Here is a 16,802-nt window from a genome sequence, read left to right on the forward strand (position 1 = left end):
CTCTGAATGTAAAACCTTATTTTGAAGAAAGCAACCTTGGAGGCCTTCCCCAGATCCAGGCTCTACCCATCCCCAGGACCTGGCTGGATCTTTCTACTTAGCTGTGTTGAAGGTCTTCTACTTGCCCTCTGCCTCCTGTTGTTTCGATGGATTCAGCTGTTGATTTTTTTTTTTTAAAAAATCTGTCTTCCCAGAGATTTGATGTTTGAATCTGAGTTGATGTTTACCATATATTCTAGAAAAAACCTTTCAGGCTCTAGCCTATACTTACTGTCTATGCTTGGAAATCATCATAGGTCAGTCCTTCTTTCTCTGATGTTTCCTCTTTGCTCTGGTCCTCACTTTTCTGTACCATTCTGAAGAATTTTCTCTGATTGCCCCTCCCCATACAAGCACACCAATTCTCTCTTCGATTTTACCTGCCTGCTATTTTCTACACTCCCAGATTTTACACAGAAAGATATGTCTTTTCTCTAAGCTGTAATTCGAACTTTATCAAGTGTGCCTGATCTTTAATGAGCATCTCTCTCTCTCTTTCAGAATGTCTCTGATTGATGTCTTGCTTGTGTTGCTGACTCTGGAGTACGTGGGATGGTGTGCAATGTGCAACTCCGTCCTGCTTAGGGTAGTCCCAGAATCATTAGCCTCTGCTTTTTCACTTTGGTTTTGATTTTTTTCTTTTTTGTTTTGGCCCTAGAGAGTTCCTAACTTGCACTTAAAAGGCTGGTTGTTATATCCTATCCAGCATACCCACACATCTTACAGTGACAATTTTGTTCTTCCTTGTTACTGGAAATAAATGGCCTCAAGGGCCCCTTTTGTAGGCCGTCCTAGTACCTTTCATGATTATTAGTAAAGCATTAAGCAATTATAAGCTGTTGAATGTCTGCCTCTGCTCGCAATCATGTAGTTACATGGGAAGGGTGCCTTGTACAGAACAGTGGTGCCAGCTGCTGTGCCAGTGCCCAGGATAATGATGGAACTCAATGCCATTTCCGTGAATGAATAAAGCAAGGCAGAGTGGCCATGGCTGTCATGTCAAGCAGTCCCTCTCCGTCCCATTACAGTTCTTATTAACCCAACTTAATCTTCCTAAGAGGATATCCTTTCTTCATACGTGTTTACTCCTTCTGTAGTTAATAATTTCTTACTGGTGACTTAAGGCTATGTTTCTGAGATAACACTTTATGTAGTTTTTCCAATCCCTGATTTTTGTTTTTAAAGATTTGGTTTGTCTGTGTAGCTCTGGCTGATCTGGAACTTGATATGTCAAACAGATTGAAACAGATTGGCCTTCAGCTTAGAGAGATCCTCCTGTCTCTGTCTCTTGAATGCTGGGGTTAAAAGCACGCACCACTATGCCCGACTTTAGTTTATTCCATTTTGACCCTCAACCTTCTTGACCTCAGAAGGACTGCAGTGCGCAGGTTAGGAAACCTAGGGATTGGGCAATAAAATGTCTTCCCTTCTTCAGGATAGTAGCAAATTCTAGAATTAACTCTGTTTTAGCCCATTTAATTGCCAGTATGCAGAATTTGCCCCTAGCTGTTTAGAACAGATAGCAAAAGTCCTGCATGTGAACATAATCTCAGCTTTGCCTCTTTCGATCAACCTACTCTTGTATCAAGACTTCTATATCAAGGCAGACACCCGGGCTGCGTTAACTGGGACCTGTTCATTAGGAGGCACTTTGATTGGAACGTTTCTCAAGGCTCAGATGGCTGGACTTTTCATTTGGACATTGTGTTTCAACTTCTTTTGAGAGACACATTACAAACCATTTCCCGCCAGAGTCCGTATGACTGGGGAACCCTGCTCAAGGCTGAGCTAGATGCAGGGTGTCTAGTAAGGGACAGAGTGTCACAGATGACAGGATGGAAGCACAGGGGTGACCAACAGCTAACACTTAGGGAGTGAGGTGACAAGCGAGGCATGGGGAAGGACACACAGGCAGCAACATCAACGCAAGCTGAGGCACCCGCCCCCCCAGGTCAGTTTCCAACCTCAGGGCTGAAGGTCACAGATGGCTTGAATCTTCCAGGCCCACAGGCATTTCAGAAGATCTCTTCTTGGAAGTTTCTATTATGCGTGGGGGCCTGTGGTAAATGCAGCGGCTCCCGTTCCTGAGATGGGGAGGGCAGAGGGAGCACGAAGGAAGCAGATCTGGGTACTTACCTCAGGGCGGACCCCTTGGGTGTTGCAATGCCGTAGCCCTTGGAATCCAAGTTACCTCCCACTTTCATGGTGTCACAGGGCTTGCGCTGCTCAATGTACTCATTCATGGTGGACTCCAGGAGGTAGGCATATTTGCCTTTAGATTTTCTCACTCTGATCATGCCCTCCTCTGTGGTCCGAACAAACACAGATGGCTCTGCTGACTTCATGTATGTCCACATCTTCTCAAATACAGCGATTTTAGACCTCTGGCAGGGGATAGGAACAAAGCCAGGGTTAAGCGATGGTGGTGCTTGAACTGGGGTCGGCACGCACATCATTGAGGAGCTGAGTGGAGTTTGATCACACATTCATGAGCCAGATCAGCTTAGGAAGAAACAAATTATGAGTGATTGCAAAATAAGAGCCTCTAATTAGTACCAGTAGGTTCCAAGGTACAAATATCTTGTAAATATAGAATGAACAGAGTGTCTCAGAATCATTTAATTACCTTTGAGCAATTATATTCCTTCCAAATAGGGGAAAGATAAGCAACCAGGTCCCTGTCTCCCTGTCTAGCTTTGAAAGACATTGTGGAACCTGTCTATAGTTCAAAAAGGGGGCATGTATACTGCTCCAAAGCAGAGGGGCGAATGTCAGCAGGATTTGACTTCACTGAACACAGCAATAATAATAATAATAATAATAATAATAATAATAATAATAATAATAATAATAATAAACAAACAGTAGCAACAACAATAAAAACCTTTCTTACCCACACCAAGGTCTAGTAATTTTCTATCCGACCCGCCCTCCAGACATCAATTGTCTGATAAAGCACACAGCGTGGATGATGGCTGGAATAAGAATTGCCTCTCAAAGACTCTGATATCTGAGTCCTAGGTCACAGTTGGTGGTGCTGTTTGGGAAGGTATAGGAGGTGTGGCCTTGCTGGAGGAAGTGTGTCACGGGAAAGAGGCTTTGAGAGCTTAAAGCCTCGCGATAACTCCCACTTCACGTTCTCTGCCTTGTGTGTGGGACTGAGGATGTGAACTCTCAGCTTTCTGCTTCTGGCCACTACGTGAGCTTGCTGTTGTGCCTCCCCACCTTGATGGACTCTTATTCCTCTAGAACTGTAAGCCCAGAGAAACGCTTCCTTCCTTGAGTTGCCCTAGTCAGGGCGTTTCGCCACAGTGACAATAAGGAATGAGGCCAGAGACCCAGAACTTGCACCTCCTTACATCTGAAAAGCCTCCAGCCTGGGACTGGGTGCTAGCTCAGCTGGTGAAGTGCTTGCTTTGGAAGCATGAGTCTGACTTTAGAACCCTCATATCCATGTTAAGGAAAAGTCGCCTTGTGTGGCAGGACATGTCTGCAGTCCTAGTAGGGGGAAGGCAAAGGCTGGAGGTTTCCTGGGGCTTGCTGGTCAGCTGGTCAGTCTTACTAGGTTAAATCAAGATGCTGCAGGTTTGCTGAGAGACCCTATCTCAAAAATTAAGATGGAAAATGATCGAGGAAGACAACGGATGTTGAGATTTGGCCTCCATGAGCATGTACACATATGTCTTCTTGTGCCTACATGTGCATGCACACACACACACACACACACACAGACACAGACACACACTCCAAATTTAAATTGCTTCTTCATCTCTGAAGCCAGCTCTGACCTTCTTTTCTTGGGAGTTTTAGCTAGATTGTTTAATCCTCCTAATGCAGAACACTTATATCCTTCTCTTTCCAGAGACCGGAGTAAATCTTATGTCCGCAGAGACCCTCCGCCCCAGGGCAACAGCCCTTAATCTCTAGCAGACCCTTGCATCCTGAACCAACACTGTAAAAATGCAGACACCTCACAGTAAACCTTCGAGGGCCTTGATCCAGAAGCCTTAGCATTTGTCAGTGAGGCCCGGTTTTCCTGGAGGTCATGAGTTTCACGGTCACTCAGTGTTTGGCCTGGGTACTCTGTAGAGATTACTGGTCACCAGATTTTGGGAACTGGACTCCAGACTGTAGAAGCTACTGAGGCAGGCGGGCATCCTCTCTGTGTCCTCCTCATGGTCCGAGGCTCTGGTCAGGGCTCATGACTCAGTGCTGCAAAGCAACCTCTCACCTCACAACCTCTCAATCACTCAAGCTTTTATTTGTATTTTTTTTTTTGGTAGGGAGGCTTTCCCCAAGGACGTTTTAGGGGTGTTGGAATATGGCTTTTGAATTTTCTTTTCCCTTTGTATATGTGTTCGTATTTATCTTTCCCTGTCTTGTAGAGCCCAGAGGTCAACATCTGTGCCTTTCTCTATTGCTCTCCATCTCACCTTCTGAGATCGTCTCTTAGTAAACCCGGAACTCACCAGTTGGTTAGACTGGCTGCCTAGAAGGCTCCAGGATATTCCTGTCTTGATCTCCCAGGCACTGGGCTTGCAAATCTATGTTGTCACGGGTTTTTTCCTACTGCTGGGATCTGATCTCAGATCCTCACACTTGTGCAGTGAGCACCTAGCTCACCGATCTCTATCTCCAGTCCCAAGACTTTGGAAACAGACCAATGCTAGCTGCCTACAAATGCCTTAAAATGAAGAAAAAGACAGTTACTGAAAAAGTTATATAGCCTGTATATCAGTTACTAAATAGATGACATTCAATTAATATAGGATCCTTATTATACATGCAAAATTGTTTTTGTCTATACAAAGTATTAGGTTTGTTTTCTTGATGTCAAGAACATCAGTTGTGAAACATTTCAACACACAACTGTCACTTTGGGTAACTGATCTATAAGATATTTATGACCCAGAAAAATCCTAAGTTTTTAGTTTAAAATGTTGAAAATAGTTACTTAGAATTTCAAGGAGGCATTTGACATGGATTTAATTTGCGATGGTCCCTCATTAGATAAACTATTTCATTGTTCCATAGAGTGATTTGGAGAGAACCCTGGACTGGGTGAGAGGAGTCTGGATTCAGCTCTCAGTTTTACTTCTAAGTCTTGGTTTGTTCTCTGGAACACTCTTCTTTGGACCTCTATTTCCTCCTTTTATTTCACGATATTTTTAAAACATCTTGCTGACTTGAAATGTCTGACTCTGACCTGAAAACAACCGTGACAATGTGTGAGAGAGGAGAGCAGAGGAAGGGGTAGCACTCACACCCGATCCTGGCATGTCCAGGAGGCTCCATACTCTCTTACAGGAGACAGTGAACCGCATACATTCAATCAGGGCCGGGTGATCTTCCAGACATGAGATCAACAACACACACAGCGGGGGCGATTGTAAGATGCGATTTGACCTGACAGGATGGGCACAGCAGGGAACAAGCTGTGGACAGGCAGAACTGAGAAACCCCGGGGGCAGAGATATGCAGAAAAGCATCATATCCGCTCAGCCACACCCCCGGAAGCCCAGGCTGTGCTCAGAGACCACCAGGACCATCTAATCTCCAGGAACTCAAGTGGGGTACGAATGGCAGAGAAGCCTGGGAATGTGCCAGGCTATCTGTTCTTGAATCTGTCCTGTGTAGCCCCCATTGCCTTTCTCACATCTTAATTAAACCATCCATTGAGAATTCAGAGACGGGTTGCCATGGGGACTGGAAGCCAGGTTCTTTTGAGATGGGGGTGAGGAATTCCATGCTTTCTTTTCCCCCCTTTCTGGGTAGTGGGCGTGGAAGCTGATGTCTCCCTATCCACCAAAGTCTTGGTCAGTCCCGGACATGCCAGGGCTCACAGGACATCTCCCAGCTGTGCTCTTTTGCAGGTGTAGAAACTAGGACCAGGATGTAGCAATGAGACTTCTGCCGCGGTGCCACGCACGGAGAAAACTTCTGGTGGCACAGCTGTGCCTTTCCTCTCTACCAGCCAGCTTCCTCCCTCATTTTACCTGGCCAGCCACAGGCGCTTAGGCACGTACCATCACCTTTCTGAGGCCCACTGTTTCTCTTTGAACAGTGGTGATGGCAGTTCCCAGGGACAGTGTTGCCATGGAGACAACACACAGACCTAGGGAAATGCTAGCCCAGCGCCTGGCATGAAGAAACTGCTTAAGTGGCAAGACTACTAGGAGTATTTGTGTCATTTTTTTTTCCCCCAGGGTTACCTTAGTGTTGGGATGCTCAGTGCATGGCTGGCTTGGCACCTTCTTGACAACATCAGAGAACACGTTGACAAAGGGCTCTTCCCTTGGAGACCCTGCTTCCCCACCTGGTCTATCTAGCCTTGACACAAAGGTCTTCTCACATCCACTGGTCTTCATGTGTTCTCACGGCTCTGGTACAGATCTAGTCTCACAGTGCTACTCTCCTCCAGTGGGTCATCTTATTTGCCAAGGAAACAGCTTTTGCTGTGAGACAGTTAGAGGAGGATCCAGGGACAAAGCCGCCCCTTTTGTAAGCACCGAGGGTTCTGGGCTCAAGGAAATCAAGTATGAACTGGCGGTCAGCTCAGAGAGCGCAGGGCCCTTTACCTGATGAGCGAGTGCGGACCCTTAAACCCGAAAAAGCTGACTCCTTAGCCCATCAACCAGTCCTTGCTCTTTTTCCTTCCACATTCTTCCTCCTCCAGACTTGGAAGATGTTCTGGAGCCTGAGCATGGGGACTGGATCCACCAACTGATCAGAATTCCCCATTCAAATTAATGGACCAGATTTGGCCCAGTTGGATGATTAATATATACAGCCTTCTTCCCAGGGTAGGAAAGCTTCCAACCTGGAGTGTTGCTTAGCAACTCACTCAGGGAACTGGTTCTCTACCTCCCAATAACCCTTGCTTGTTTTCTCTTCTCATACCCTTTTGTCTGTCATTCTTTGCAATCATGAGACCATGAGCTCAGAAGCCATTGGCTAGGGATGACTTTGGAGGCCATCGTGAATGAGAAGTCCTGGCAAGAAGCAGTGTCTGCAATGCTGGGAGAAGAACTAGAACTCAGGCGATGTGGAGACGTTGGAATGTTGCAGGTCTGGAGCCTAATTACAATTTATCTTGGTCTAGCTTTAGCCTATTAAGTAGCCATTCTTTCTCCCCCATTTGTGGTACACCTACCATCCTGTCACTAAGGAACAAAGCTGGACCTGGTCTTCTAACAGATGCATTCTCTTTGGAATGTATTAACAAAATGCCAGTTTTCCATCAACCGTAGGACTAAGAGTGTCATCACATAACATGCGGGGCCTATAGCTGAGGCTTCTCTGCTTTGCTCTCACTGCCTACTTAGTGCTTCCACTAATGTATTTGAAAAGTGCCTTGACGTAAGAATTTTGTGTCCTGTTGCTACAAAAGCTTCCACACTGGAACATGGGACTCGAAGGACCTAAGTCTGTGTTTCCAGGCCATGATGACTCATATTTGGCTCCAGAATAAACTATCTCTTAGTCCTTTTGAGGTAAGAGATGTGGTTTTGCGTCAACACCTTCAAGTTTCTGACCCTAATCTTCATGTGTGAAGTCCATCAAGGGTCAAGAAAGGCTCCTTTGATATCAGAAAACCCACAGCAGGAGGGAAAGCTACAAGTCTCGGGTGCACACACTTCCTAAGTCATTCCTCACTAAACTACAGACCCGGGAGAACAGGGGTGGGATGGTGTTTCCTGTACTTTGATGGGGGTCTAAATCAACCCTGGAGCTTTGAAGTGTCTATAGATACAGAATTCCACTTCTCAGGGGTCTTAAGACAACCAAGGAATGTTCCAAGAATTAGGTTTTGTCTAGGGGCTGATCAGGCCATGGCTACCACCAACAGCTTTGTCCTTAGAGCTATCGTAAGAAAAAAGGCAAGCACCCCCAGAACCTGCCTGGTGTCTGGTTCTAGGAGAATAGCAGGCACCCTAATTCTTACTTCTCCAAAAGAGCTTATAAGCCCAGGCTACCAAGGCTCTAAGACACCAGGAATGTGCAGTCGGCATGTTCCTTACCTGTAAGACAGATACACCTTACCCTAATGGACTCCTCTTCACTTCCTCCCAGATTCTCTTTAGCTCCTCCCACCTCTCCATTTCCTCCCCAATGTCCCACCTCCTCTAAGTCATATATATTAACAAGAGTTCTTCCTCCCTCCCTTGAAACTCAAGACCCTCTCCCTTGCCATCTGGGAATCAGAGGCACCCTGACTACAAGGAGTGTGGACTATTCATCGCCCAACTGGCATAAGACCTCCTTTTCTGAGACCCATAAGATGAGACCAAAAATCCGCCTCAGAGACCTGAACTCTCCTCAGATCCCCTACCATGCGGCCTATCTATAGTAATAACAATTCTTCGAATGAATCTCTCACGCAAAAGGACAGTCTATCTCAGTGGTCCTCTTGAACCCCAAACCCATGAGTTTCTGGAATCTGCATGAAGGTAGGCAATTACTTTGCTGTCTGTAATTGTCTGTCTGTCTGTCCGTCCGTCCGTCCGTCCGTCCGTCCATCCATCCATCCATCCATCCATCCATCCATCCATCCATCTATCTATCTATCTATCTATCTATCTATCTATCTATCTATCTATCTATCTCTCTTCTATCTATCTCTATCCATCCACCCATGTACCCATCCATCTACTATCTATCTATCCATTCATTCATCTACCATCCACCCATCCATCTTCTATCTCTCCATCCATCCATCCATCCATCCATCCATCCATCCATCCATCCATCTACCTACTATCTATCTATCTCTCTCTATCCATTCATCCACCCACCCATCCATCTCCCATCTATCTATCTATCTATCTATCTATCTATCTATCTATCTATCTATCCATCCATCCTCTATCTATTTATTTTGTGTTGCTTGGGAAGCAACACAGAGCCTCCCATGTCCTTCCACCACAGAGTTGCACGTCCCCAGCCCCTGCCCTCTTTATGAAGAAGGGAAGTGAATGGAGTGATTCCCTTATGAGAAGGCACCTTGGGATCAGGGATGCCCTCACCCTGAAGAACTCCTTAGTGGAGCCTGCTTCCAATGTCCCATAAGCAATCTCCGTCTGCTTTGCCAGGTCCTCTGCACTCTCGATGGGAGACACCATCCTCTCCACAGTCAGGAAGGCGGCCAGGTTGGCTGTGTAGGAAGAGATGATGATCAAAGTGAAGAACCACCAGACACCGCCGACGATGCGTCCAGACAGGGACCTGCAGGCCAAAGGGGACAGGGGTCAGAGGCATGGACATCGGTTACAGAAAGCTCTGGAGAGGAGCAGGGAGCCAGCAGAGTTCTGTCAGCAGAGCTGTCAAACCCGATTGCATTCTCTGCTCTGTGAGGGAGAAGAGAGAATTCAAATGTTAGTGTGATGCCGTGCCTCCTTCCTTGTCGTATGACAAAGCCTCGCGAACTTTCTGTCCTTTGAGTGATACTGTATACAGGCATACAGGAGATGAAGCTTCATCTGATGTTCCCACAGTCTCTTTCTTGGGCCCCAAATAATGAAGAGAAAGATGACTAGCAAGAAAGCCACAGTGACCTTTCTGATTCTCTTTGGGACCTCCCAGTCCAGGGCTTCCCGATAACCCCACAGGGTGGTGTGGATGCTCCTCAGGGTGACTTTGAAATTCTCCCAAGAGGAACGAAGACACTGTCAAGTAGATGCTTGTCCCCTACCAGGCCATTGGAACAACAGGATTCATGAAATGGGGATGGCCTCAGGAATCTCATACAGGGGAAGGGAGAGTCTGGGACCCCTAGGGCCAGTCAGAGGAGGAGGAACTTGTCTTCCAGGGAGAGATTTCCCGCACATCTGACAAGTGAGAGAGATTGGAGCTGGCACTGTGATGAACAGGGCCACGTTCTGGTCAGGGCTGCTTGGCTAGGGGACCTCCAAGCCTCTGTTTAAAGCTAAATACCACGTTGAGATTCTAAGGAGGGACTTTCGGGGAATCACCATGCCTTCTCGTCCCTACTCACAATGTGACCACACTGAAGGCATCTCCTCTCTCTGTTTTTCACTTTTACTTGTCCATCTAATTAGCATATTGAGGTTGGGAGGCGGAGCCTGGCTTGATGGGACTACCAGAGTCCAGATTCTGATTCTAACCACTTTCTGTGATTTTTAGGGAATGTGATGGTTAATACTGATTTTCAGCTTGGGCAGAATTCAAGGAGACAGTCACTGAGGGAGTTTCTAGACTGGGTGAGTTAAAGTGGGAAGACCCATCCTGAATGTGGGTGACACCGTTCCATGGGCTGGGGTCCTAGATGTAAGAAACAGCGAACGGAGCACCAGCTTTCATCTGTTTCCTGACTGTGACTGAGACATGAGCAGCTACCTCACATTCTTGTCCCTGTGCCTTTCCTTCCAGGATGAACTTCTGGGAGAGCCCAAGCAAGCCTTCCTTAAGCTGCCGTGGCCACAACAAAAAGCATGAATAATGAAGGGATGACATAGACCCCGATCAGGAGAGTAGATTCCCGGCAAAGCACACAGAGCCTTGTTTTCTCTCACTGTGTGTACAACATTGGACGAGCCAATAGGTCTCTTTGTCTGCATCTTCAGACCACACTGTGAGGATGTGGTTTATCTGAAGGGCATTTCCCAGAAGTGAAAAGGCAAGCAGAAGCCTGGCAGGTAGTCTGGTGCCTAGTGCACAGCGAGCACTTCCTGGGTGGAGGTACAAACACTTCCGGGTAGAGCCCTACCCAGGGTAGAGGTGTTGGGGGGTGGAGCCTATGTCAGGAAGCCTATTCTGAGACTGAGTAGGGAAGGAAGTTATCAGCAGCCATCTGCTTTTGATCCAGCAGGTTCACTAACCATCATCTTTGAGAAGGAGATGGATCTAGACCACCTCCTTTCTTTAAAAGCATGTCCTATCATCCCTGTGAAGAAGGGGACTGAAGGAACACTTTCCGGGGCCCTTCATTAGGCCACGCTTAAAAGGTCATGGGGTGTGACCCATTTCCTCCTGTCTTTGATTTCAAATAGCTATTTTTGCAAAGGTCTGGGAAAGAGAGCTCTGAGGTTCTGGCTCTGAATTGCGGGAGGGAAACAATGTCCATTTTGCCTCATTTCTGAGCTGAGCTCCGTCTACAAAGAGATGCCTGGAACGAGGTGATGGGCTCTGGCCAAACTCAACAGTTTCACTGATGAAGCAGCTGCATCCGAGATGTGTGTTCCATGGGCCAGTCACAGCACATGATTAGCTACCAGCCACGCCTTTGGCAGAACTGGGGTGACTAATTTTAACCTTCCCAGCTGCTGGCCCACTGTTGTAGCTCTCTAGCTGAGAGTGGCCCAGGGCTAAGGGCTGGGGATGGGATAATGGCTCCAAGGCCAGCCTTGTCTCTGCAAGAGTCTATCACTTCAGAGCTCTGACTCACAGAACAACGTGTCTTCCTTTTGGGTAGATCACACAAGTGTTGCATAGCCACAGTTTGTAAAGTAATGGATGAGTATTAATAGGTCCACTCATTCATTCATCTATACTGTAGTCTGTGAGTTGTATTAGCTAGCCTTTCTGTTGTGATAAACACCATGACTCAGAGCAACCCGAGGAGGAAGTGCATGCTACCACACTTGGCTTCCTCTATGAATCCTGGAGGTCAAGGTGAGGCAGGAATGCTTGTGTGGCAAGCACTTTACCATCTGAGCTTCCTCTCTAGTTTCAGATAGAGCCTAGCCCCACATGGACCTTTTTAAAGCTGTAAACATGTTCATGATACTCGCTGCCCCGATTTAAAACCAGTCAGAGTTACGAAGTAAAATTTACACATTTTACCGAGGCTTGAGAGACCCCTCCTGATGAACCCAGCTCTTACAGCTTCCAGTGGGCACCTGAAAGTCTCCCTGGTCTTTATAGTTTTGAGACCACAGTCATTCCCACCATGGTGGTTTGTGTGAGATTGGATCCCACAGGCTCACGTATTTTAATGCTTCGTTCTCAGTTAGTATAAGTGTTTGGGAAGGATGAGGAGGTCTGGCCTTGATGGAGTAGGTGTCTCACTTGAAGTGAGCATCGAGGTTTCCAAAGCCCTCACCATTCCCACTTAGTGCTCCCATCCCCCATCTCTCTCTTTTTCTCTCTGACTCTCTCAGTTTCATGCTTGTGGATCAAGGGGTAAGCTCTCAGCTACTGCTCCAGCACCCAGAGAGAGAGAGAAGCCCCCTTGGAATGCTAGGGTGAAGGGTACAGGAGCCACTCATCAAGGGCTAAGAAACTTGGGTTGGGGAAGATCGTGTCCTTCTAGGAAACATCTGGCAAGGCGCGGGGGAAGAGGTATCACCTGACTGGGCCGGGGAGGCAGGCTGGCTGTCTTAGGTTTCTCTTGTTGTGATAAAATAACACGAGCAAAAGCAGTGTGGAGAGGAAAGGGTTTATTTTATTTTGCACTTCCTGATCATAGTCCAGCATCCTGGGAAATCAGGGCGGGAACCCAGGGCAGGAGCTGATGCAGAGGCAGTGGAGGAGTGCTGCTTACCGGCTTGCTCCTCCAGGCTTGCTTGGCCCGCTTTGGTAAATAAACCAGACTGGCCAGCTCTGAGGTGGCCCCGCCCACAGTGAGCTGGGCCCTCCCACATCAATCGTCAATCAAGAACAGGCACCACAGGCTTGCCCCCAGGCCAGTCTGGCCTTTTCTCAATTGAGATTCCCTCTTCCAAAATGATTCTAGCTTGCATCGAGTTGACATTTAAAACTAGCCGGCACCCTGGCTGTGAACAGTCTGCACAGAGCAGCATTTCCTGGAGTGGGAACAACCAGCGAAGGCAGGATGGGAATGTGACAAGTGGCCATTCCAGTTTCCACACAACACAGGAAGCTCCCAGCACCACGGACTATGCAGGCCCCACCTGAGCTGCATAGGACATTAGTTCCTGTCTCTTCAATCTTCATCCTGGCGGGGCAGTAGGAATAGGGCATTGGCTCCACTGGGAAACCGAGGTTGAGAAAGTTGAAATACTTTAGATTACAAAGACAGCGATAGAGTTTGCACGGGAACCCAGGATCTGACTTCAGGGGTGTGACTTCACCTGTGTAGAAGTTGGATTCTGCTGAAAGCCACCCCCACACTCTCAGGGCTGACTGTGGGCCCTGACTATCCATCACCCCGCAGTTCCTAGAAGGGAGTGTTTGGCATCACACTGCGGTTAAAATGAGACTTCTTCCATGCATAATTTTGGCTTTACATACATAGAAGGATATCTTTTATAGCTGCTGCTGGACAGCCCATAATAACAAAGCATATGGTTCTCTTTGCATATTGAATGGTCCACCCCAAGCTCCCACTACCTCTGGTCCATCCATTCGCTGGTGGTCAGAGTCCAGGTGGACTCTGAGGGCCTTGGACCCTCCCTCAGCAGGCCAGGTGTGAGCCTGTTTCTCATCTACGGCCCAAATATCCGGCATTGGAGGTCTTTAGGGTCGGGGACGTATTTAAATACAGCGCACTGTGGGCTGTTTAAAAATAGTCCCTAACTCATGAAGAAACAGGAGGTAAATGAACAAGGCACGCTTTTGCTTTAATTAACTTCAGCACAGACCACATATTAGCAGTAGCTATTTCCCTTAAAATAAGTGATTGAAAACATCCCATTTGTCAGGTACCAGTTTACCACTGCCTCTTCCCCTGCACACTCAGCCCCTCCGGCTCACTTCTCCCCTGTTGAGCGGTAGAACAGCCACCCTGGGCAGGGCCAGTCTTCCTTTCTCAGCTCTCCAGGAACCCTATTCATGTCTTCAAAGGGGCGCTCAGCCTGTCTGAGATAGTTAAGTGGAAGTTTGGAAGCGGTGTGGACCACCTGCTGTCCCGCCCTGTGGGAAATTATGGGCAAGCCGGCTCACATCTCTGAAGCTTGGTTTAACTGCCTATGGAATGGGGGCCATATTGGGAGCCCCTAAAGGGGGCTGTAAGGATGAGCTGCAGGCACAAGTCAGGGTACTCAGGCCCCAAATAGACACCTAAAGTGGTGTCTTTGCTCGTACCTTACATAAAAGAGGGCATGGAAACAAATTTAACAAAGATGTTGAGTGAACAGTGCAAGTCATTTGTTGATTAATTTTTGTATTTTTTTTTTTGAGACAGGGTCTCAGGTAGCCCAGGCTGGCCTCCTACCTACTCACTTTGTAGACCAGACTAGTCTTGAATTCCCCAGCTTCTTGCTGGGATCCCTCTAATATTCTGAGATCTCATACTACCACAGAATACAAAGTTGGTTACAAAGGAGAGTACAGTATTGTATGGCCTCGTTTGAAAAACTTAAAAATCCTTTGCTGATCAGCAGTGGACCCAAGTCCGCGGATAATCTTTGCAGTCCAACCTGAGTGACACAGTGTTACCCGCTTCTTTAAAAAACAAAGGTAAAGTTAAAACCTAAGTCAGGAAGTTCTCTGAATATACACACCAAGGCTAAGAGTTTCATATATGTGCCTGGTCCAGAAGCGTCATTTAAAAATGATTGATTTTTCGTGACCTCAAAAATTCTACAACTCATAAACACTTTCAGTAATGTGGCAGGATACAAGATTAACTTGAAAAAATCAGTAGCCCTCCTTTACACAGATGATAAATGGGCTGAGAAAGAAACCAGAGAAGCATCACCTGTCACAATAGCCACAAATAACATAAAATATCTTGGAGTAACTTTAACCAAACAGGAAGACTTATATGACGAGAACTTTAAATCTTTGAAGAAAGAAATTGAAGAAGACACCAGAAGATGGAAAGATCTCCCATGCTCTTGGGTAGGTAGTGTTAACATAGTAAAAATGGCAATCTTACCAAAAGCAATCTATAGATTCAGTGCAATGCCCATCAAAATCCCAGACCTCAAAAGAACAATACTGAAGTTCACATGAAAAAGCATGACATGGTCAACAAGACAAAGCAGCAGCCTACAGAATGGGAAAAGATCTTCACCAACCCCCACATCAGACACAGGGTTGATCTCCAAAATATACAAAGAACTCAAGAAATTGGACACCAAAAGATCACATAATCCAATAAAACAATGGAGTACAGACCTAAACAGAGAACTCACAACAACAGAATCTAAAATGGCTGAAAGATACTTAAGGAAATGCTAATTATCCTTAGCCATCAGAGAAATGCAAATCAAAACAACTCTGAGATTCCACCTTACACCTGTAAGAATGGCCAAGATCAAAAACATTGATGACAACTTATGCTGGAGAGGATGTGGAATAAAGAGAACACTCCTGCATTGCTGTTGGGAGTGTAAAGTGACACAGCCCCTTTGGATTTCAGTATGTCAATTCCTTAGAAAAGTAGGAAACAGCCTCCCTCAAGACCCAGCAATACCATATTTGGGTATATATCCAAAGGATGCTCAATTGTGCCACAAGGACATGTGCTCAACTATGTTCATAACAACATTATTTGTCATAGCCAGAACCTGGAAACAACCTAAATGCCCCTCAACAGAAGAATGGATAAGGAAAATGCAGTACATTTACACAATGGAGTACTACACAGAAAAAAAAATAACAGCATCTTGAAATTTGCGTGCAAATGGATGGATCTAGAAAACGTCATAACCTAGACCCAGAAAAATAAATATCATATGTACTCACTCATAAGTGGCTTTTAGACATAAAGCAAAGAAAAATCAGTCTACAATTCACAATCCTTGAGAATATAGATGACAAAGAGAACCCTAAGAGAGACATACATGAATCTAATCTACATGGGAAATAGAAAAATACAAGATCTCCTGAGTAAATTGGGAACATGGAGACCATGGGAGAGGGTAGAAGGGGAGGGAAGAGGAAGGAAGGGGCACAGAGAAAAATATAAAGTTTAATAAAAACAATTTACAAAATAAAAGTAATTGATTTTTCATAGATATGCATCCATTTTTTGCTGTGTGCATGTAGGTTTCTGAGGAGGCCAGAAGAGGGAATCAGATCCTTGGGAGCTGGAGTTTCAAGCGGGTGTGAGTTGCCCAGTGTGGATGCTAGGAACTGGACTCAGGTCCTCTGTAAGAGCAACAAGTTCTTTTGATGGCTGAGTCACTTCTCCAGCTCCCATAAGCTTGTTTTTATTCCTTTGCCCACAATTTCTTTTCTTTTTCGTTTTGTGAACACTGGCAGTTTGGTGACAGGTAGAAAGTCAAACACAGTAGTCAAAAGTCTGGAGTGTCGGATCATAAGAACTGGATTCAAATCCCAGCTTTATCCTTTCTAGCTGTGTGAAAGCTACTCTACCTGAGTAGCTACCCTCACCTCTTGGAGCCTCCAACCCCCCATGTATGGAATGAGCATGACTGGTTCAGGCCAACCATTAAATAATTAAATAACATATTTTTCTTTTCTTTTCCTTTCTTTTTTCTTTCTCTTTTTGGTTTTTCAAGACAGGGTTTCTCTGTGTAACAGCCCTACCTGTCCTGGAACTAGCTCTTGTAGACCAGGTTGACTTTGAACTCACAGAGGTCTGCCTACCTCTGCCTCCCATGTGCTGGGAATAAAGGCGTGTGCCACCACCACCTGGCAAATAGTGTAGTTTTCAATCCACTAACTTGTTGGGTGACAGGAGTCTGGAACAGTGAAGGAAAACTGGCCAATGAAAGGCTCTTCTAATGGGTTATGTTACGGACGACAGTTAGTGTCAATTGCCAACTCGATATAATTTCGGTTCACCTTAGAAGGGCACCTCAATGAGAGATTGTTTAGATTGAGTTGGCCTCTAGCCATTCAAGTGAAGAACTTTCTTAACTGAGCGAATT

General features: G+C 46.2%; 1 protein-coding gene across 2 annotated transcripts in view; it reads right to left on the reverse strand.

Moving 5' to 3' along the window:
* Nucleotides 1–16,802, reverse strand: part of Gria1 (glutamate ionotropic receptor AMPA type subunit 1) — a 319,398-nt gene that overhangs the window by 37,168 nt on the left and 265,428 nt on the right. For both annotated transcript variants that reach the window (XM_048437744.3, XM_048437743.3), the window contains exons 12-13: nucleotides 9,066–9,264; nucleotides 2,176–2,423 (exon numbers count right to left, since the gene is read on the reverse strand). In XM_048437744.3, coding sequence (XP_048293701.1) covers nucleotides 2,176–2,423; nucleotides 9,066–9,264 — 447 coding nt within the window. The remainder of the gene's footprint in view (nucleotides 1–2,175; nucleotides 2,424–9,065; nucleotides 9,265–16,802) is intronic.

This window comes from Myodes glareolus, chromosome 9 (genome assembly GCF_982192425.1).
Source record: "Myodes glareolus chromosome 9, mMyoGla1.1, whole genome shotgun sequence".
Taxonomy (NCBI): domain Eukaryota; kingdom Metazoa; phylum Chordata; class Mammalia; order Rodentia; family Cricetidae; genus Myodes; species Myodes glareolus.